The 23,234-nt window shown below is 40.4% G+C and overlaps 1 protein-coding gene across 2 annotated transcripts in view; it reads left to right on the top strand.

Annotated features, from left to right (window-relative positions):
- Positions 1-23,234, top strand: part of LOC111146535 (NSE2/MMS21 homolog, SMC5-SMC6 complex SUMO ligase) — a 226,278-nt gene that overhangs the window by 26,443 nt on the left and 176,601 nt on the right. For both annotated transcript variants that reach the window (XM_022502106.1, XM_022502107.1), the window contains exon 3: positions 11,069-11,175. In XM_022502106.1, coding sequence (XP_022357814.1) covers positions 11,069-11,175 — 107 coding nt within the window. The remainder of the gene's footprint in view (positions 1-11,068; positions 11,176-23,234) is intronic.

Raw genomic sequence — 23,234 nt, 5'->3', positions numbered from 1 at the left:
ATTAAAGTGTTTCATTAACTTTCTATTTTAAAGTAGGCTGACCCCATTTGAAATTTTTTCCTGGTATAAATTTATTCAAAATGAATACAGAGATAAGCTGGTCTAAGGCAGTTGCTGTCCGTGTGCAAGCAAAAGATCATTAACCTTTTCTTTGAGTAGCAATCTCTTTATGATTGATTACCCTAGTTCCTCTTCATCCCCTGTCCCCCTTTTTTAATTGTGGTGACTTCCCTGGTACAGTAGGGATGCTTTTTAGTCTAATACGAATAGATCTTATGAAGGCATTTGGCAAAGTCTTAGGACATGGAGAAATGGGTTATGCCCAGAGGGTGATAATTATTGAGATAGGAGAATGGACTCTGTTATTTAATAGACCCCAATTTGAACGTTCCCTCTACAGCTTATTGGCTGTATAACCTTGGTTCAGGATATTTAGCCTCTCTGGGTCCTTTTTTTTGTTCCATCAAATGGGGATAAGGATGGTGTCTTTTCCACAGAGTTATAAGGATTGAATGAAATGATGTGTATAAATTTCTTAGCATAGTGTCTGGCACATAGTGCTTAGTAAATGTTGTTATTTAATTTCTTGAAAGAAAACTAGTAATCAACACATGATCACAGTGGTACACATGTAATTATAGTGTTGTCATAGCCTTCACTGGTTAACCCATGACTGTAATTGTTTTTAATTTCTGGAGTCCATCTGTAAAAGGGAAACCAGCAAATGAACCACATTTAGATGAAGGCAGGTCAGCTACACTGAATGAACTTGATGATCGTTCTTTATCCTGGAGAAGCAAAGACTCACAGGTAGGAAATATTTAAGAGCCACCTTCAGATCTTTGAAAAACTGTGGTCTGGGAGAGTTGCCTATTTCTGTGTGGCTCACTAAGTAGCTCTTCTGCAGCTCTGCTGTTGAGGGCCAGGGGCAAGTCCCACTTCTGATACTGGGGCATGACTTCGGTGGAATCACTTAACCTCTCTGAGCCTCAGTTTCTTCAACCATATAAAACGGAAAGTAAAATCACTATATGGAGGTTATGAGGTGTAGATAAGTTAATGTGTGTGAGAGAGCAATTCAGATTTATTGTTGTCATTGCCTAGAATTATTCCAGGGTGCTGATGAATCAGCTCTCTCTTTGGAAGGGCTCTAATAATTAGAGCTGTTTGGCAGAGAACGAGCTTTCCCACCATACCAAGAGCCAAACAAGGCAAGATAGTCATATCAGGGCTTTTTAGAAATTTTTACATGGAGTAGAAATTTGTATGAGCTGTTGGAGAAAAGGCGCAGGGTTTACCTTGTGCACTACTCTGTCTAGGTCACCCAGCAGAGTGCCAGGCATATGGTCTGTGCTTGGTAAATATTTATTCAGTGAGTGAATGGAAGTTCCCCTCTAACCAACCATATTGTATTCTTTGTTTAGCATCTCTCCTTTCGTGTTTTTAATATGTTCATGTTTTCCCCGATATATTTGTTTGCCTTAATTTCTGTTGTCCTTTTAAAAAGAGGGTGCCTTGGGTGCCTGGGTGTCTCAATTGGTTAAGTGACTGCCTTTGGCTCAGGTCATGATCCCGGAGTCCCGGGATTGAGTCCCACATCGGGCTCCCAGCTCCATGTCCCCACGGAGCTGCTTCTCCCTTTGACCTTCTTTCCTTTCATGCTTCTCTCTCTCTCAAATAAATAAATAAAATCTTTAAAGAAAATAAAAGAGGGTACCTTATACATGGAATATTTCCATGGAATGAGAACCTCATTGCAGTGGTTGCTTCTGGGAGGGAGTTTGGGGATTGGAGACACCGCATTATTATACTATTTGAATTTTTCAGCTGTGTGCTTAATTCTCAATCCCATGCTTTATTTATTTTGTTTGTTTGTTTATTTATGTATTTTTGAGAGGGGGTGTGGCAGGGGGGAGAAGCAGACTCCCGCCAAGCAGGGAGCCTGAGGCTGGATTCGATCCGAGAACCCTGGGATCATGTATGACCTGAGCCGAAGGCCGACACTCAACCACTGAGCCACCCTGGCGGCTCTGTGGGTATGTTTTAAAATGGTAGCTACCCATTGCCTGGGATTCCTGGTGCTTTTGATGCCTAGTGGAGACTAGATTTTATCCAGAGACCACGTCTATGATTTTATGAACCTAATCTTTAATAGAATTTATTTCAAACACTGTTTTACCTTTACCGTGGTGATTTATGGAATATTAACTACAATGTTCAAAGGAAATACCTATCTATGTAATGAAAGCTGGTCTCCATTACTCTGAGGTAGAACTGTGTAAGTTGATTTTACTTTCTCTCTTTCTCTCACAAGAAGGTAATGTTTAGAAGAATTCCTTTATCTAGAGAACTGATCATTTATTACCCTGTGACTTTTGCATGAGTGGATTATTTACTTGGTGTAGTAGTTCAGACCCTTATAACATGTGCCTTCCATGCTAACTTTAAAGTTAGACCTGAGGTCAATTCTTTTTTTTTTTTTTTTTTTAAGATTTTATTTATTTATTTATTTGACAGAGAGAGAGATCACAAGTAGATGGAGAGGCAGGCAGAGAGAGAGAGAGAGGGAAGCAGGCACCCTGCTGAGCAGAGAGCCCGATGTGGGACTCGATCCCAGGACCCTGAGATCATGACCTGAGCTGAAGGCAGCGGCTTAATCCACTGAGCCACCCACGTGCCCCCTGAGGTCAATTCTTAACGTCACCATGTATTGACTGTGTGATATGGGGCAAATGATTCAACCTCTAGGAGTATCAGTTTCCTTATTGAATTACTTGTAATAACACCTAATTCACATTGTTGTAACGAAGGATAGAATGAGTAGTGTGTTCAAAGTGTTTGGCACGTTATCAGTACTCAGTGAAGATTTGTGCTTTTTTTTTAATCTGTATCTTTCTCCCCTTTTCTCATTCCCTGTGTTTTTGTTTGAGAATTTAAACTCGAAATCAGCCTCTGTGGAGAAGCAGGGAGAGCATTTGTTCAGCCTCTCCTGCAGTCTGGGGTACAGCTACTCATCTTTCAAGATAGATGACACATTTATCCCCTCACCTGTTAGACCTTTCCTACCTTCTGAGGGCGGGAGTAGCTGCTCCTTGCTTGATGGCATTTTTTCCCTCCACCTGGCATGTAGTAAGTACTTAAGCATGTTCTAGGTGAATGGGTTTCTGGACATGAGTTGGTGGGGGGAAGTTTCCAGAGCTTCTCACTGAGCCTTGCAGTTTTGTGAGCTCAAGTTAGTGCTTTGGTCTCAAGTTAGAAAAAACAGCTGAGAGAGTTAAAGAGGTGATCCTCACTTGATACCTTTTGGTTCTAAGGGTAAAATGCTTCTAGCATTTAGGCTAATGACATTTGCAGAATAGTTTTCTGTGGGCAAGTGCTGTGCTGATTTTGTCTGTGTTTTCTCATTTAGTTCTTGTCTTGGCTTTATGAGTTAAATACTGTTACTGTACCCATTCCACAGAAGAGGAAACTCTAACACAGTGACTGACCAAAGACTACATAGCTAGCAAGTAGTAGAGCCTAGATATGAATATAGTCTGACTCCGGAGCTGGCTTTTTGAGTTCCTGTATTATACAACTTTCCTCTTCTATATAATTGACAAGAAAATTATATAGATGAGTAAAGAGGATTATAAAGGTCCTTGAAGATTTCTTGAAGATTTCTCCCATTTCGCTGCATTTATAGTTGCGTAGCGGTTTGTACCATACCCTGTTCTACTCTTCACTATTATTTCTGGTGGGAGGCAGTTACAGAATGTGGATTTGGTTTTTACTTTTCCTCCACACTACTATCTGTGGGGAGGAATAATTATGGCTAAAGTACAGTGTAGTGAGAAGTAATAAGTTTCTATTAAATATTGCTCAAGCAGTGAGTAAGTCATTAAATTTGACTCCTGATGAATATATAATGATTGCTTAATACTAGGCTGCCAGGAAAAACACACACACACCCACTCACGGAGGTAGGTGTGTATGTAGGTATATGTTGCTAGGGATAGTTGGAGCTGTATTTTAAGAGAGGAAGGGGATTTTTTTGTTCTTTTTTTTTTTGTAGAGGGAGGGGAAGATGATTTGTACGGTCATTTGTTTGAGTTCATCCTGAAAGATGAAATTTCTTGCTTACAAAATATAGAAGAATCTCAGAAGAAATTAGGAAGAGATTTGTCTGTTTCAGGAAGTAAAATCTCTCTATTCCACATCCCATCTGTTCTAGGAAATTTAAAATCCAATCAGGCAATTTTCTGATGGGGTTTCTTCCCTGCTCCTTGCCAAAATGGACATATGTACTTTATGGCCTGGATATTTATCAGATCCTTCTGGATGTGTGATTCATGTTGAATTGGAGTCAGCAACCCCAGAAGAACACTAAATGACTGCTTTGTCTTAGTCCAGCATGTTATTGATCAAATGTGTGGAGTTGAATTTAATCAACTATATGTAATTGGTATTGTTACTCTTCAGACATGCCCGTATTTGACTTTGTAGAATAAAGAACACCAGATTCTGCAGTGTTTATTTGTTTAGGACAAAATTTCAGGAAACAACTTGGCCAGGGACAAAACTATGTAATTGAATCAGGAATGAAATTGGAAGGGATAAGTGGATGAAATTTATCCTAAGGGCGTGCCCCCCTAACACACACACACATTCACATGTGTCCTCGTTGTAAAGGTAGAGAAGTTTTATGGACCTATAAGACATGAAGCATTTGGTCCTATTCTGGAGATTAGGGAGGATTCTGGAACGGGATCTGTGGCTGAGATCATAGAGAACAGCAGAGCAAAGCAAAACGACATCTGGTAGTGTGGAGAGGTGGTACCGAGATGTGTATAGACATGCTAGGGGAAAGAGCAGGGAAAATGTCCTCTGTTTCATGTCTGTTTCATTGAAGGCAGTTCTACTTAGGACCTGAGGGGTTGCTAAGAGAACTTGCTTGGCTGTAGGTACTACATGTGCTTGGCCCTGTTTCAGCTGTATTTCCCAAACCCCAGAACTGGGCCTTAGGGAAGAGACTTTATTCCTCTCTAGTGCCTATGCCTTAGGCTGCAGCTCTAGGCAGCCATGGCTAGGGAGGAGCCTTATTTAGAATAGTTCCCCCTCCCTTCTTGCCAAACTGGTCGCTGGTCTGGAACAAGAGCTTGATAGGTCTACTGACCATGCCCACTTGGACGTGGAGAAGCCAAGATAAAGAATCTTCTGCTCTCTCATTTTTAACCATTGGCCGAAAATGGCATTGTATTGAGCAAATAAGATGTGAAGAGACCCTAGACAGTCTTGGAACTCAACCTGAATGACGAACTCTCATGAGTCCATGCTGTGCTGCTTACGAATCACCATGTTGCTTCAGGCGTATTACTTGTATCTTTTGGTTATAAATGGAGGACTGGGCATTTGTCTCACACAAGTCTACAGGTAGAAGTAGCTAGTTTGTCATCTCCCTTCCATTTTTTTTTTCCCCCAAACCTCTTTGTTGGCCTCATTTTGCCCCCGGTCTTTCATATTTGAGACACCGGCATTGATTGCTACTATTTTGCTTCTATAACTTGTTCCTGCCGTCACCTTTCTCTCATTGAAGCCTCATGAATTTTGTTTTAAGTTGAAGTGATTGCAACACAAAATCACCCATTTTGGCTTAGTGTTGTACAGATCATGTAACTTTAATGCCTTTTTCAATACTTCAAACAGGGAATAGTAATAGAACATTGCTGTTAGTGCGTTTTGACATTGAGTAACAGATGACGTGTCTAATGACTAGCGTGGCTGCTTAGATTGCATAATTATAGGTTTGTTTGACTTTAGGAAAACCATATGCAGGCCAACTGCATCCATTCAGACACTCTGTATACTCTAGAAATGTCAGAGCACTTCAGTCTAAAAAGAAGTCGTCCTTCAGAGACTGTCATTCTTCTAAGGTTTGCCACTGAACAGGAAAAAGAAAAGTGAAACAGAAACCATCTTTTAAAAATGGGTTTCATTCTGTGGCCCTCTCTGGTATAAATAACATTTGTATAAAAGTTCTTTGGGTACCATTAACAGTCCACAGTGTTCGGGATGGTGCTGACCAGGATCCCTCAGCACAGACACGCAGATTTGAAGGACAGCCCTGCCACTGGCATACTTACAGAAAAATTATAATTTTATACTGTAAATCAGAGATTATCTGTGCCCTGTGGACTTGATTTGCTGGGGCCTGGGTGGGGGATATATTGAAGCGAGTTTTTGTGCTAACTTCTTGGAACGGTTTCCAACTTAATGCACCAGATGGGTCACACAGGCTCCACAGACTCCCCGAGCTCTCCGTGAGACTTCCCTGTGTAGTTACTGGCTTAAAAAGGAATGTTCAAGTATATCACTTAGGTTCATTTGAGTAATACAGGCGCAGGTTGATGATAATAAATGCTCATTGAATGGCACATTGAAGAAATGGGAATATTCCTAGATTGCCCAGACCCCATTTGGCCGGGGGAAGGCAGTCAGAGGCATAGATTGTAGGAATGGTTTTGAAACTGGCTCCACCCAGAAGTATCTCTGCAGGGCGCCTAGGTGGTGGCCCTGTTGGTTAAGTGGCTGCCTTCAGCTCAGGTCATGATCCTGGCGTCCTGGGATCGAGCCCTACATCGGGCTCCCTGATCAGTGGAGAGCCTGCTTCTCCCTCTCCCTCTGCCTGCTGCTCTGCCTACTTGTGATCTCTCTCTCTCTCTGTCAAATAAATAAATAAAATCTTAAAAAAAAAAAAAAAAAAAAAGAAGTATCTCTGCAACACGAAGACTTCCCCTTGAACGTATCCCTGCTACTGCTTCCACTTCTGTGGCTGCTGCACCTGGGGCCCTTGGCCTCATGCAAGTCTGATTTCCCGGCAGCGAGAGTCGATTTCTTTATCTCCTGGCATTCGGTGGGTGACTTTGTTGCCTTTACAGCCCCTTCAGCTGGCCTTGCTGATGTGAAAAGTCGCTCTCTTCACCACCATGAAAATTTAGTAGTCTTCTAAAAGGAAAGAATCATTTTCTTTTTCTTAACAATTTCCTCTTTGTTAGGAATTTGGAAGAGCTTTTATGGGACCATTTGAGTGACATTCCGTAGTGTCCTACTTGAAATGGACCACCAAGTGGCTGAGATGATAAGGCTTGGGGCCTTGTTCCCCGTTGTTCCCTGGAAATTCATGGAGGAGTTGGAGGTGCTTGTCCTTCTCCTCATGGTTACGCATCTGTTAACACAGGCGGGCAAGTGTGCAAACTTGGCCGCTAGAAAGCCTGAGTTGGCAGCTTTGCTGCGCCGCTCATTACTCTGTGGTGCTGAGCGGGTCCCTTCAGCGGCTCAGTGTCTCACCTTCTTGTCGGTAAAGTGCAGATAAAGGAGTTGCTGCGAGGTTTACTGTAAATGGTATGTTCAGTATAATCTTGGCGCATAATAAAGTGCTTACTAATTATTAGCTACAGCTATGATTATGTATTTTTTTTTTCATCGTTGTTACTGCTTTCATGCTTTATCAGCTGCACTGATCTATAATGCCAGGCTTTTCTGGTACCGTAGTGATTTCCTCTCTGGGATTGTCATTCTGTGGATGTTAACATTACTGGTTTGCTTCTCTTCGCCCTCCCTCCCTTGGCCCCACGTGCTAGTGACAAGCTTTAATCTGATGGAATAGTCACCATGAAAATACAATGGGCAAATGAGTTTATATCCCACGTCTTCATTGTACTTTAATTCAATAGATATCTGAGGCTGGACAATTTATAGTTCGATGAAAGTTTAATTTTCAAATTTATTAAATAATGCCATGTGAGAACATTGAAGGGGAAGAGATGCTGTAATTCTTCATTAGCTCCCAAGAACACCAAAGCATCCTTCTCACCCTCAAATGGGTTCAAATCTCTTTGGAGAAATGAGACAAAGGCACATAAGAAGACAAGATTATTTATGGTTCAAAGTTCCAAAGTATCAAGTATAGTTGTTAAGATAAATTAAGGAAAGGAGGAGATCTTTCTAGGCTGGCATGGTTTAAAAGCGGGTAGGGCTTGAGCTCCCCACCTTGAAGGATGTATAGGATTTAGTTTGGTGTCGATTTTTAGGAAGTCCTTCCTGTAAGAGTGGGGGAATTTTGGTAGTGGGATTATTATAGGGGCAGTAGAGGAGCAAGGAAACTTTGGCTGGTCAGTCCCTACACACCCGCCCCACCCTCCCTTCCCTTTTTAGTCAACAGCCAACTCCCTGTGTCTGTGTTCATTCCAAGTTCCTCTTGAATCCTTCCGGGGTTTATTTGGCCTCTTTGCCTTTCTTCCTGCAACACCATGCTCTTTCCTCACCTCAATCGTTAATAGGGCAGGACGCAGATTCCCTAGGCCTTCCGCAGCCAGGTGTTCCGGAAACATGAGTAGAAATCACAGTTTTAAGAGAGATTCTTATCACAATAAGAAAATAAAGGTTAACAAGAAGAACAGCAAGAATCACCCAAAGAATATTAAATGTAAGGTTGCTACTCAACAGGGATGTTCTCATGGCCTTTCTTCCAGATTCCTTTTGCTGTAGGACTCCTAGTTCTTAGGTCTCTGGTCTCCAGCGCTCTTCTGCGGCGGACCGAGACACTGACTTTAGCCAAAGTGATCTGAGCTGGCTCACATCCAGGTGGGGTGTGTGGGTCTCAGTTCCTCTCAGGACTAGCTTCCTGATCTTTTCTGGTGTTTTCCATTTTGCCTCTGGCTGCACTATTCATCACTTAGGTCCTTCAGCATGTCCCAACATTCTTGGGCCCTGGAGCCTTCGCTGAGGCTACAGGGAGCCACAGATGGCTTCCAAAGATTCTTGCCTTAGGCTTCATGCCATCAAACCTGACCCAGCCATCATTCATTTTCTTCTTTGCAGGCCAGGTCTCCTTGGCCTTGTGATTTGAAATTGCCACGGGGTTCAAGTCTTGCTAGCATCCTTGCGACTTTGATAATGAGACCCATGATACCATTTGTTTTATTTTGCCAACTCTTTCATAGCATTTTTAATGTCAAAAGCACATTTTTATGTGCTTTCAAAAATAAACTCATTTAATTCCAGAGGGAGATTGCCAACATTATATCAATTTCCATAGATCAACCAAATACAGTAAAATGCCTGCCTTTGTATAAGTCATAAACCATCAGGATAGAAGTTGCTTAAAATTCTCTTTCTGGTCATCAAGTAATTAATGTGATTTTGAACAAACAGTTGCTGTATACATAGCAGATACATGTTGGTATCAGCAAGACCTGAACAGTTTGTCTCCCTTTTTTAACATTTGGACATTTTCACAACACTGACAGTTTTATTTGTAATATGACTTGAGTCCTTTCTCACGCACGATTTTGTTAAAAATGTTGTATTTAATTTTGGGAATGCAAATACAAATTTTTCTTATGTAAATATTGCTCCCTCCCCCCTCCTCAAAAACAAAAAACCTTATATTGGGATATATACACAGTCTCTGAAGTCTGGGTAATATAAGCCAAGAGACATTGTACCAGAAGCAAGTTAATCCAGGAGATATTTTCTGACATGTGTTTATAATTGACTATTGTAAAATTGAAGCATAATTTTAAAGTCTAGGAAAATCACTTTCAAAAGCCAAATGTAAATGCATTTTATACTACTTCTTGACTTTGAGATATGTCCTATTGTTCTACAGAGTAGACAAGAAATCCTGACATTCATCTGAGCTAGGGTATTTGAATGGAGAATCTTTGAATGTGTGCATTCCCAAATGTGACTAAGTCAGCTTTACCTTCTTTTCATTCAGCTTTTTTAATATTAAAATTTGTATTATTTTGTGTTCTTGATCTTCCCCTGATCTATTAAATTGTGTGTTTAGAGCTTGAAAAAAAGTTTAAAAGCACTTAAGAACATTTCTTCATTTTTCCAATCTGCTAGCCACTCTGTATAGTCTCCTGTTATGCAAGGGTATTTTAATTTTTTAAACGTAGTAAGCATAATTGTTTCATACTCTAACTGATAGATAATTCCAATATCTGAAACATTTGTAGATCTGTTTCTGTCGATTCTTACTCTTGGTGTCATGTTTTCTTGTGTTTTTTAAGGTTTGTAAGGTTTTTCTGTTGATTTTGTTCTATTTCCCCCCCCCCCCCCCGTAATCTGCTCATTCTCCTGCATAATTATTTGTACGGATTAGTAGAGGCCTAGGATAAAAAATGTCTTTTTCAGAGGGGAGTACCGGGAGGTACTCAGTGTGAGACCATCTCACATAGATCAGAACTTGGGTTCACTCAGGTGAGGGGAACCCAGGCTGCAAATCCAGGAGAGCTGGCTTATGGCCACAGGTTCTCAGAAACAGGTTTGTTTTCTTTCTCTCTTACCTCTTTTCTGCTCAGTGGCCAAGACCAGCCCTGCTGCATCCTTGGAGGACCAAGGATGGCATTACTTTGGTTTCTCTGTATTTTGAGGAGTAAAGACCCAGTTGATACGGGGCAGGGTATGTGACTGTGTTGTTCTGTGCTCTGTCTTGCTTTTCTTGTTTTCTCTTGATGTTGCCCTGGTTGTTTCTGTCTTGTAACTCTCTTTATTTTCAGGAGTTTTCTTCCTTCTTTCCTTCCTTGCTTCCTTCCTTCCTTCCCCCCTTCCTTCCTTTATATTAACTGAGCATTTTTCTGCTTTTCAGTAGAATTGGTCCATGTAACCTAATGTACTGGAAATGGAAATCCTTCTTATTTGATCTTTAATAATCCTGTGGGTGCATGTGCACCTCGTGGTGCTGGGCTGATTTAACTGAAAAGGAAAAACTGAAAAGGAAACAGAGGCCCAGAGAAATGTAGTGGTTGATTTATGATCACACAACTAAATGGCACAGCTTCAAACTCCCAAGTCTTAAGTCTACTTTCTTTTTCCACCCCAGCCTTTGAGCTTGCTTCTACTGGGTGTGTTCTCAGAATTTTGAATGAAGCAGGCCTGTATTAAGGAGGTCTTTAAAAAATATGCAGTACCTTTTACAGAACTGTTTAGATCATTGACTAGGCAGGGTTATATGGAAGCAACTTTTTCCAGAGGTGGCATTTTAAATGTACAATAGTAATTTGCTTTCTTTCTCTTACAGCTGAAGTGAGTAGTGAATACAGTATGGACAAGGCAATGGTCGAATTGGCCATGATGGATCGGGAACTAAGCCATTACGTAAAGGCTGTTCAGTCTGCAATAAGTCATGTAAGTTTATACCGCTCGCCTGGTAATATTTGGTTACAGCTCAGTGACCTGGAAACAGAAACACATCATCAAAATTCTTCTCTAACCTTTAATATTTCCATATCATTACTATAGCAGCCATTAATTTCTTAATTAAGAAGTTTATAGAAAAGGAATCTTAAGTAGTTTCCCAGCTAGGCCACCTAGGTTTATTTAGAGTGTTACATCTATTTTAGATTTTCTTGCCTTATTTTTTTTGGGGGGGGGGCTTGAAATCTTTAGTGGAAGCCCCTTTGAATGGGAGTAGAATTTTTATGAAATGCTAAAAATTGCACAGAACGTGTTTTTATTGTTATGTTTACTGCAGCATACACTTTAGACCAGGCTGAGTTACTCATTCTCCAGCTTTAACTAATATGCAGCTATTGCAAAATTCATAGGCTCAGATAATATGGGAGAGTTTTAGAGCAAGTTTAAAAATAAAGAAGGCTGACATTTTAGTTTTTCCAGAAGCCACACTTATTTTTGTTGACTCCAGCTGTCACAGAAACAACACATAAGGCAGTTAAGGTGGGAACATAGCAACATCCTTTTCAGCAGTACCGGGTTGAGTAAGAAATGAGCAATATGATTGCAGTACTATTTCTGAGAAGTCCTTTGTCCTCTGAGCAGTGGAAACTCCCCTTTGAACTGATTTCAAATACCTGTGTAATAGGGTATCTTGTACTTCTGATTTCTTTATTTGCCTTTTGTTACTTATACCTATGGGAAAAATGCCAAAAATCAAATACTTTAGAAGATTGGCTACTATTCAGTGGAAGATAAACTTTTAAGAATGTTTTATTACTTAAGCTATACTTAAATGGGCATTACATAATTATATGTTTATTGTTTTATGGAGTTCTGTGTTTTCTAAAAAAATTTTTTTAGTATTTTTTTTTCTTTTTTAATGGTTAATAGTTATTAAGTATAGTATTTGTGAGTTAAGCATATCTGCTAATATCCAAGAAGTGTAAACTCATTCAGCTTGTAAAAGTCTGATGTTTTTTTACCGCTGTGGCTGTTAGTCCTCGGACTGTGAATATTCCTTCCACAGGAAAATACAAAAGTGGATAACAAAAAGCACTTAGACCAGAGGTTTTCAGCTCCCGCTGACCCTCAGAACCAGCTGTCCCTATTCTAATGAGATTCTGATTTCATTTCTGGAGCAGGATTGGGTCACCGCCATTTTTTAAAACTCATTCTAATATGTATCCATGGTTAGAGACCAATGACTTAAAAGAACAAGGCTGACTTTATAGAACAAAGTCTGTTTGCCACCAAGATCAGAGATGGGCCTCTTACATAGATCAGTCCTGCTTTGACCCTTACTTACATTCTGTGGAGGTTATTTGATAGGCCTTTCTGTCTTTACCTTTGATGTTGTGCAAATGTGATAGCATAGTGTACATAATAGATAAGAAAACAGATTTTGGAAGTTAAAGAACTCAATATGAATTTTTTTTCTCTCAAACTCTAGGATTCACAGATGTAGGGACATAGTGGGGATATGATATTATTTTGAGGGAAATATTTTGCACTTTTCATTGACTATGCACTCTACATGCATAGAAGTCACAGACGTTTCTATCTTACTGCTTACTTTGGCGAGGAGTGAAGAATGAAGAGCAGCTTGAGAAGGGCCAGAGTGGTACAGTTCCTTAGGAATAGCGATGGTCTAGAGATCAGAAACTCTTCCACTCTTGGTTCTTCCATTTCCTATGTTATCCTGGGTCAAGAAACTTAACCTTTAGGAACCTCATGTTCTTCATCTACAAAATTCTTGGCCTGCCTATTTCAGAAGATTATTATGTGAATCAGATTAGATACTATATATCAAACCTTTGACTTTCATAAAATTTGATGGAGACATAAGATACTGGGTTTTTGCAAATTCAGACTTCCAAACATATTCCTTAAAAAAGGTGGAACAAGATCTTTCTGAAAGGCAAGTAGTACTCCCATTACTTCAACATTTGCCAAAATTCTGACCCACCCTGTAGTTTCTCTGTTGGTGAATTTTCATGTAGTCACAGAAATGGGAAAAAAAAAAAGTTTTTTAATTATCACGGAGCATTAGAGTGTATTGTTTAAATAGAAGTCTCTCTCCTACTTCACCTTCACAAGATTCTGAAGGTCAGACCTTCAGAAAAGGCTCTGAAAAGGTTTTAGAAGTTTCCTTGGGAACCTTAGAGATGTGGATCCATTTACCGGCAATCTCTGGGAAGTCCCTTTGGCATCCAACAGAAGCTCTCAGATTGCCTTTCTTTGTCCTCTGAGAAAATAGAGCTACCATAGTCTACAATGCCTGAAGATTTTACTTAGAATCAGTATTTCTTTCAGTGCTCTGAAAAAAAAAAAAAAAAAAGTTAAGACTTTGTCCAAGCTAGTTGATAGAGGGAATATTATACAGTGATCCCTGACACCCCCCCCGCCAAAATCACAGTCTCTAAGTCATTTATTAAAACATTCAGAATACATGGGTATATACCTGTCACAGGTCTTTAGAATATTCATGTCAAACCACAGAGAAATGTGTCTGAACTCTTTGGAGACTATCAGTCATGAAGCACACACATGATGAAAGTGCTTTGACACCCTGTGGTACAGTTACTTCTTTTCTCACTGGGACTGCCAGGGAAAAACTTGTCTCAGTTTCATGTTGAGAACAGTGATGTTCTGAACATTACGCCTGATGACCTAATGTTTTTTTCCCCTGGTTTCTAAGCTCTTATTATTTGAGTGTATTGAAGGGGTACTGTTGTTCTCATTGTTCTCAAAAGGGGGCTTCTTGTTTTCAAACATTCATTGAATAAATATTTACTAAATACCTATGTGCCAGGTACTTCTGGGTGCAAGAACTAGGTCAGTCACCAAAGCCCACATGACCACATGACCACATGACCACTTCAGGATGTCTGGAGTCTAGAGAGAGAGAGACAAACGTTTAACAAAGAGCCATACAGATCTTATTTAATGACTTGTGATGTGTGCAACAAAAGGAAAATAAAGTATTCAAGGAGACTTAATAACTCAGGGGGCATGGTACTGCTGGGGGTTGGGGAACTCCTTCCTGAGGAAGTGGTATGTAATCCAAGAGGAAAGTCGAAGGAGCCTCGACATGGGGATCATGCTATAGGACTTCTCTGTCTCTGTGACTTCTGCCTGAAGTGGAGGCATCTTTTTACTGTGTCAATGTCAGAGTTTCAGGCAATTTGGGAAACTAGGCCAGAGAAAGCCTATTTTTATATATAGAAAGTTTAAAATATGCAGAGTAGTTGAGTAACATATGTAAGGCTGTTGGGTGATTCATTCATTCACAGTAGGAATGCCTACTGTGTGCCCCAAACTGAGTAGTAGTGCAGGTCACGGCAGTAGCTGACTTAAGGATCATTTTATTACTGGTACTCCGCTTCTCAAGCCATTTCACTAGCTGAGCAGGGATTATGCCTCTCCAGGTGAAACCTTGAATTGTTATTGAATGAACATTGGTGATGCTGTGCGTTTCCATACTGTGTATTTTAGTGCTTATGGGATTGTTTAAAATTAAACCTGTAGTCCCATCTTGGGGCTTCAGATACCAGAGAGTGGATACCAGTTTGGTTCAGGAAATCTTCAAATCCGTTTTCAGGTGTGTGTTTCTCCAAATAAGAGATGATAAAGGGTCTAACCACTGTCATGGGGATGGTCCTTGCAGCCAATCACCTTAATTCTGGTGAAAAAGGATGAGCACCATGAAGCTGAATGATAGATGTCCTAACAGGCTCAGATTAGTTCCTCACATTATTAGCAGTCAGGGATACAATATGCATCCTGGGTGCTTTTTGATAAGCAGTCCAGTCCTAGAGATTAGCAGAAGTAACCTACACTGTGAGATTCATATTATACTTTGGTGTTTACTTTTTTGTCATGGTGCTTAATTGTGTAATTTCAGTTCAACAAACTTTAAATCTTTGCCAGATTTTACCTGTATACTATTCTTTTAGTAGGGATTGCTTCTGTGTGTTATTTTTTTGGAAAATCAGAGTATGTGTATTTTCCTTACTTTCCTCTGCGCTATGTGTATCTTCTAGATTATGTAAGATTTTTTAAAGCATTTAAATTGGATTTCTGCCATATATTTAGTTTTTGTTTTCTTAAGTCAGTGTTTTATAACAGTCCCTACCTGGGGAGGGTGATTATTTTTATTAACCGAATAAGAGCAACTGGGTGCTCAATTGGTCTACGTGTGTCGTTTCTTACAAATCTCTTCATGGATAGCCCTGTGTACTGTGGTTTTTACTTGATAAGCTAACCTGAACATTTAATCTACCCTTTCAAACGAATGTGGTGAGAGTTAGAAGAGTAGAAATATACCTCAGGTAAACTGTTGAAACCAACACAATCAAGGTATAATAAAAGAACAAGGTGGGTCAAAGGTATAGCTTACCTCAGCCTTGTCATTATGCAACTACATGGTTTAGAACGTTTTTTGACATATCACTTCCCTCTGCTTCCTCACCCTTCACCCTTCATCAGTTGGTAAGCTTTACCTTCTGTAAATCTTATACCTTAACATCCACCACTTGAACATGAAATCATATGAGGTATCTTGCAAGTTGGGAGTTACCATTTTACTTTAACCAGATTTGGGAAGCATTTCTTACTTAGAAAATGAATGTTTTATAGTATCTGAAGGAAGTTTCAGGCCAGAGGATGTAATTTATTAGATACGATCATCTACTGACTAAACAAAAATGTACTTACTCCACGTTGTGAGTCATTGACAAAAGGAGAAGAAGGGGAAGTTAGTTGGGGTTAAAAAATTTGGGGACAGAAGTTTCTTGAGCATGAGAGAAATTAGTTATCAGCAGAATAGCAAGGAGGTGAGAGATGCTGGTGGAAATAGTGAAAATCTCTTGGAGCCATTTGGGAAAGTACTGACGAAGACCCTCTTTGCTGCTCCCCGTATTTGACACAAGATGGTGCACGGTCTTGTACCACCTTTCTTGTCAAAAGTTTCCTGATGCTTCTTATATGAACCTTTTTGTCTCTAGGAGTGTTGCCTAGGTGTGGGAATTAAGCAAGGGGAAAAAAAAGTTGACTTTGGGTATTCATTCTTTAGCCACTTGGCCCAGAATGTGTCTCTTTCTGTGATTACTGGTAATTACTTTCTGTTCTGGTGCTTTAGAACTCCTTCTGCAGTTATGCCCCAATTAAAGTTGTGTTTGGTACCATTTTGTCTATTATACAGAGAGAGTAGGTAGGTCTGGATACAGTATTTCACTAATTGAGTTACTTCTGTAGGAAAGAACCTAGATCTAAATCTTGTCGGTCACCAAGTGCTGTCGCTGCTTTTAGGTGAACATTCTGCTTGTGCTATCATGAGACTGATTTTCACGGGTAGTTTATAGAAATCCATCTTAGTGTTTTGTAGGTATTAAGTGTTGGAATTTAATCAGAATTATAAAATGTTTACACTCTACTGGGACTTAATGTGTCTCTAGTGCAGCATTTTCAAAAGTTTCCTCCGTAATACCGATTAATCAGGATGTGAATAAGTATAATAGGAAAAAGGATTTTGTGGTCAAATAAGTTTGGGGAATGCTTGATTAAAAGAATTTCCTTAAAGACTCCAAAGCCTTTAATACGCTTTTATGCATTGTGATTTTCCAAAGGAAGTACATTTACTAATTTCTTAAACTTCTTTAACTAGAAAATCTCTTCGGGGGAAGGACTGGTGCACCACAGAACCCACTTCGGGAACTACTTCTGTCGTCTCCACCTGTTTATGCTTCAGAGGATGGGCCTGCAGTTTGCAGCCTTTTCTGCAGCATCCAGGGAACAGGGGGAGTGCGTCACGCTCCCTATCTGAAATTCTGAAATGGGCCTAGGAGATGTTTCTGTGCAGATCAGGAAAGGCCTCTGAAAAGACTGAGCATTATTCCAACGGTGAAAAAGAGGAAGGAAAAGTTTTTTTTACAAACATGCGGTGATTGCCTGGCTCTCAGAGTCTGTGAAGTAAACAAGACCCCTGTGTGGAGTGTTGATTCAGGAGAGTGGAGGGAAGGAAATGTTTTCGAGGAAAGGAAGAGAAGAGGGTCCAGGACAGGCAGGAGGAACGCAGCAGCAACGTGGGTAGTAAAAGCATAGACCTTTGAAAGGCCCGGTTCACCAGAGCGCTCCAGACAGACACTGAACTCCTGGGCCTCAGTGGCCCCAGGCAGTCCTGGTAGCTAATTACTTGTGTTAGTTAAATGATGGGAGTGTTCTTTAATATAGCCAACTCCTATTAATTTCTGACACTGAGCCTGGCCCATGTATAGCATCAAGCCCTTATTTTAGATCGTCACTTTAGCTCCTTCCGTAACAAATGTTTCACCATAATTGATAAGTGTTAAAATTAGAGTTGGGAGATTGAGGCCGTTCCCAATGACCAAGCGGTGGTGCTAGTGGGCAGTGGAAGGGAGGCAGGAAACTAGATTGAATGGGGGACTCGATCACCAGATGTTAAGAAGGTTCACCGTGAAATGAATGCATGTTCAAAGTGTGGTGTTGAAAGCAGTTGTTTATTTATTTATTTTTTAATTTATTTGTTTTGACAGAGAGAGAGGGATCACAAGTAGGCAGAGAGGCAGGCAGAGAAGGGGTGGGGAGCAGGCTCCCTGCTGAGCAGAGAGCCTGATGCGATGCGGGGCTGGATCCCAGGACCCTAAGATCATGACCTGAGCTGAAGGCAGAGGCTTAACCCACGGAGCCACCCAAGCGCCCCAAAAGCTCTTCTTTATTAATCTCACAATTAGATTGTTCAGTTCCTGCCAGTAGCATGCTTGGTCTAATGAAGCTACAAAGCCTCTGGACATATATCTACAAACTAGCTACGAGATAATAGTAACAGTGAAATCCTCTGACAGAGACAATAGCAACGTACTTAAAATCAGAGTGAGGGGAAAGGGGCTTTTGCTTAAATTCTGGCTTTTCTCCACTCTAGCCCTGAGCCTCAGTTTCTTCTTAAAGTGGGGATGAGACTACAGGTTGTGGAGGTCTGGTAATGATGGAAAATGAGAGCACCTGGAATAGTTGTGCTAATTTATAACCTGGCCCAGGACATTCAGTAAAGGAGAAGTCCTTTCCTTTGATCAATTTTAAATAGTATCTGAAAGGGAATTTTGAGTTAAAATTCAGAGAGGAGATGAGACAGTAGAAAACCACCCTGGGGAAGGGCCAGAGATTGTTTCTTTGAAGGCAGGGCCACTCTCCTTAAAAGGGGTCTCGTGGTGGTGGGGACAGACTGAGGGGAGCTTAGTCCTCATGGTGTTACGAAGAGGTGTTGAGTGGAATTGGGGGGACGGGGTCTGTGTGGAGGCCAGCAAGCAGCATGGCCTTGGCTGGTTGGGTTTGAAGTTCCCTGACCACTAAGTCTGTACAATTTGTAGCAACAAGAAAGAGATTATATTTCACATATGCCAGTTAGTGGTGATGAGGGGAATTCGTACTAGAGCTAAGAACCAGACAACTGAGTAAAACTTCGGTAATTCAGGAATAACTTCTGATGTGTCCTTAAATAACCAAATGTCACTCAAAGATGTCAGCAAGATAGTTCAATGAATAGCATAATTATATACCTACAGGCACAGAGCAATAGTCCTTGAGCTACATTTCGTTCTTTAAGTAATTTGTGTTTACTTTATTAGTGGCACCCATTTGAAAACCTATCTGGAGAGGAAAATGCATTGGATTTATTGCTCTGATGTGTCCTATGCAAGTTGTCAGCTATATTTCAAATGTGTGGTCCCCATAAATTCTTGACAATGAGAGGATAGAAAGAGCGTAAGTGGAGAGAATATAAATAAACGGGTTTTATGTTTTCAAGCCCTGTGCTAGTTTGCAGTTGTATTGGTAAGGAAAAGCTCTTTTGTTCTGAAGTGGAGCCAATGGGTAGTGACCTGTCACTGTGAGGAAACTTTTTATTCTGTTTCTTTCTTAAAGCGTTAAGCTTCTGCCAGTGGCAGCACTATATCTTTCATTATTTTGTGTCCTGGCCAACCCGTTTTTTTTTGTTTTTTTTTTTTTTAATTAACATATAATGTATTGTTTGCTTCAGGGGTACAGGTCTGTGATTCATTAGTCTTGGACAATTCACAGCACTCACCATAGCACACACCCTCCCCAGTGTCCATCACCCAGCCACCCCATCCCTCCCACCCCCTTCCACTCCAGCAACCCTCAGTTTGTTTCCTGAGATTAAGAGTCTCTTGTAGTTTGTCTCCCTCTTTGGTTTCATCTTGTTTCATATTTTCTTCTCTTCCCCTATGATCCTCTATCTTGTTTTTCAAATTCCTCATATCAGTGAGATCATATGATAATTGTCTTTCTCTGATTGACTTATTTCATTTAGCATAATACCCTCTAATTTCATCCACTTCATTGCGAAAGACAAGATTTCTCTTTTTTGATGGCTACCTAGTATTCCATTGTGTGTCTGTACCACATCTTCTTTATCCATTCATCTGTTGATGGACATCTAGGCTCTTTCCATAGTTTGGCTATTGTGGACATTGCTGCTGTAAACATTGGGGTGCACATGCCCCTTTGGATCACTACATTTGTATCTTTGGGATAAATTCCCAGTGTTGTAATTGCTGAGTCATAGGGTGTCTCTATATTCAGCTTTTTGAGGAACCTTCATACTGTTTTCCAGAGTGGTTGTACCAACTTGCATTCCCACCAGCAGTGTAGGAGGGTTCCCCTTTTTCCGCATCCTCGCCAACACCTGTTGCTTCCTGACTTGTTAATTTCAGCCATTCTAACTGGCGTGAGGTTCTATCTCACTGTGGTTTTGATTTGTATTTCAATGATACCAAGTGATGTTTAGCACTTTTTCATGTCTGTTAGCCAAACTAGATTTTTAACCCCTGGAGCTTTTTGAATTTCATTTCTTTCTGGGCTTTTTTTTTATAAGAAAAATTTTTATGTCACATATTTACAACATTCATTATTATCATTTTAAAAAGATTTTATTTATTTATTTGACAGAGATCGCAAGTAGGCAGAGAGGCAGGCAGAGAGAGAGAGAGAGGAGGAAGCAGGCTCCCTGCTGAGCAGAGAGCCCGTTGCGGGGCTTGATCCCAGGACCCTGGAATAACGACCCAAGCCAAAGGCAGAGGCTTCGACTCACTAAGCCACCCAGGCGCCCCTACAACATTCTTTAAAACAGTGAAAATCCTTGTGTTCATTTCTCATGGGCTAGAGTAATGCGGTCAGTTGTCATGATCACTTTCTAATTGTTCTACTCTGTATTTCATCTTTAAAAAAAAAAAAATTCATTTATTTATTTTAGATAGAAGGAGGTGGGAGGGGCAGAGGGAGAGAATGTCAAGCACACTCCCTGCAGAGTAAGGGGCTTTATGGGGGGCTCGATCCCAGGCCCCTGAGGTCATGACCTGAGCTGAAACCAAGAATAGGAGGGCACTTAACCGACTGAGCCACCTAGGCGCCTCTATCCTTTATATCATCTTAAAGTAATTTAATTATCTTCTGATAGAAAGTGATATTTAGAAAGACTGAGTTACTGTTACTTAAAATTGGACAAAATAACCAGAAATAATTTTATATGATGGCATCACACAATTAATCGCCATACATCCCTGACCTTCCCTTCAGCTGACACGCGGGGTCTCACGTGCTTCGGCGGCCACCTTCTCATTACCTCAGCTGTTTGTGGTTCTTGGAATGTTACTGGTACTGAGGAACAAACCCTCTCTACCCATCACATTACTCTCTGTCACCTTGGGGTTTATTTTAGCCCCTAACATGTAACAGAAGCCAGAAACGTCACATGAAATATAAAATAGGAACTTTAAACAGACTAAATCCTGGGTGTGCTTAGAGTGTCCCTCTCGTAAAATCAGAAATTAAATTTGATGAGTACAGTGTGGTTACACCATGTTTTAAAAAGCCCCAGCAGGAGCATTGAATGCACAGTGTTTTTTTTAGAAGAAATTCTTAAGGTATTCCTTAAAGCACCTATAAAAGAACATAGATGAAATTGGGATATGTCCTACCACATTTTCTATAATACTAATGAAATTGCTCTGCCAGGGTAAGAAATTCAGGTGTTTCGTCTTTGTGGTGTGAAATGGTAAATGGTGTTACAGTGGTGAATTGCTTGGTGTTAATTGGATTGAATGATTGAGATTTCTTCAGCACTTATCTCCTCGATAGCCCTTTGACCTTCAACAGGTTTGCAGCCTGAACTCAGTAGTATCTGTCCCTTCCTATCTCTGAGTAATTTCTTGATTATACCCTGAGATACTGTATGTGAAAGCACTGGGGAGGGAAAAGTGCCATATAAAGGCATGGTCTTGGCTTTCCATCCTGTTAACTTTTAATCTCTCTCTCTTACCACAGAAAAGCCCACTACAGGGTGATTTAAATCCATGAGCCCTCCTAAACCACCCAAACTGGGTATTAAATGGTAAGGGGTCACTTGTGTCTTATTCCCTCACATTTATTTTCCTACCCCACAGCCTAAACTGGAAGGAAAAATGTGTAAGTTTTACATTCACTTTTTGCCCTTAATTTAGTCATCTTTTTGGTAAATGTTTATTTCTGTCTCCCCTCCCTGCCCACCTCCGAAGAGTTTTGCATAAATCTCTTGTAACAGTTCAAGTGACTCATGTAGATGGGGCTCGCTCAGTCCCTGAGTCACTTCATTATGAAACACTTAGAATTGAATATCTATATTTAACAATGAGGAAATAATTTAAAACAATTGATAATTTCTGATCTGATCCTGTTAGTGACTAACTCATCAACAATGAAGGTGGAAATTAATGAAAATTCACAAAGCCAGACAAAATTACTCTAAAAATAAAGTGTGAATAAATCGCAATCACCTTTACTTCTTTCTCTCCCTTTCCTGAGCAGTTGGGGTTTGATGGATAAGAGTGTTGGGCTGGGAAATAAAGACCTGGCTTCTAATCCTCATTCTGCCACACAGTGACCTTGGAAAAGCCAGGCTAATTCTGTACTACAGCTTCCTTATTTCTAGAATCAGAGTGATAATAGTATTTGTCCTGCATACCTCACTGGGTAGTGATAAATAAAATGAGATTATAAACAGGAATGTGTTGTGGACCTTCCCCCCCAAAAAAGGTGAAAGGTAGTTCAATGAGTTGTTACATATGGCCACAGGACTAAAGAGTGAAGGGTACTTCCTGATTCTGCAGAAAAAGATGGGGAAGGGAGTCTCTGTTAGCTCTTAGAGCTGAGAGGAGGAAGATACCTATCATTCCAAGTGTTTGGATTTCTAAATTGAATAATGGAACACCATCTCCTATATAAATAACATTCAGAGGCTAAGCAAATTTTTAAAAATCATATTTAATCATAAGTAGTTAATTGTGATCCAAATTGTATAAAACTGTAACAAGACGCATCTGTAATATGGGTATGATTTTGTGTTTAAAACGTTCTGAAAGATTTAGCCTAGGCCTGGGCAATGATGAATTTATTTCTCCTCTGGCTTCCCCAGTTATATTTGCCCAGGGCTCTTGATGGTTTGCTTAAATCAGATTTGAAAATATCCCCTGGCTAGAGTCCCCTGGCCTTTGAGTGAAACTCTGAAAACTATTTCCTTCACCCCAAATAAGGGGAGAGAAGCCCTTGGGGCTCCTTGACCTCTTTAATGATCACAGCAATCCTCCAGTTAGGAAGGGTAGATGTGATGGACTCTGAGCCTCCAGGAAGTTAAGGACACACTCAGGTCACATGGTTATTCTCAAGAGGTTATTCTGAATCTCAGTGTTTTTGTTTGTGTGTGTGTGGTTTTTTTTTTTTTTTTTAAGTTTTATTTAAGTAATCTTTATACGGCATGTAGGGCTCAAACTCAGGATCCCAAGATCAAGAGCTAGTGCTCCTTTGACTAAGCCAGCCAGGTGCTTCTGAAACTTGGTGTTTTGACCTGTAATTCAAGGCTATTGTCATGCCTCAAGACAGATGGAGTTCACTTAGTTTACTTTGAGTTGTAGATTTCATTTGGGAGGAAGAATGCTTTTGTC

This window comes from Enhydra lutris, unplaced genomic scaffold, assembly GCF_002288905.1.
Source record: "Enhydra lutris kenyoni isolate GAN:26980312 unplaced genomic scaffold, ASM228890v2 scaffoldscaffold14, whole genome shotgun sequence".
Classification (NCBI taxonomy): Eukaryota; Metazoa; Chordata; class Mammalia; order Carnivora; family Mustelidae; genus Enhydra; species Enhydra lutris.
This window is presented reverse-complemented; position numbering and strand designations above follow the sequence as displayed.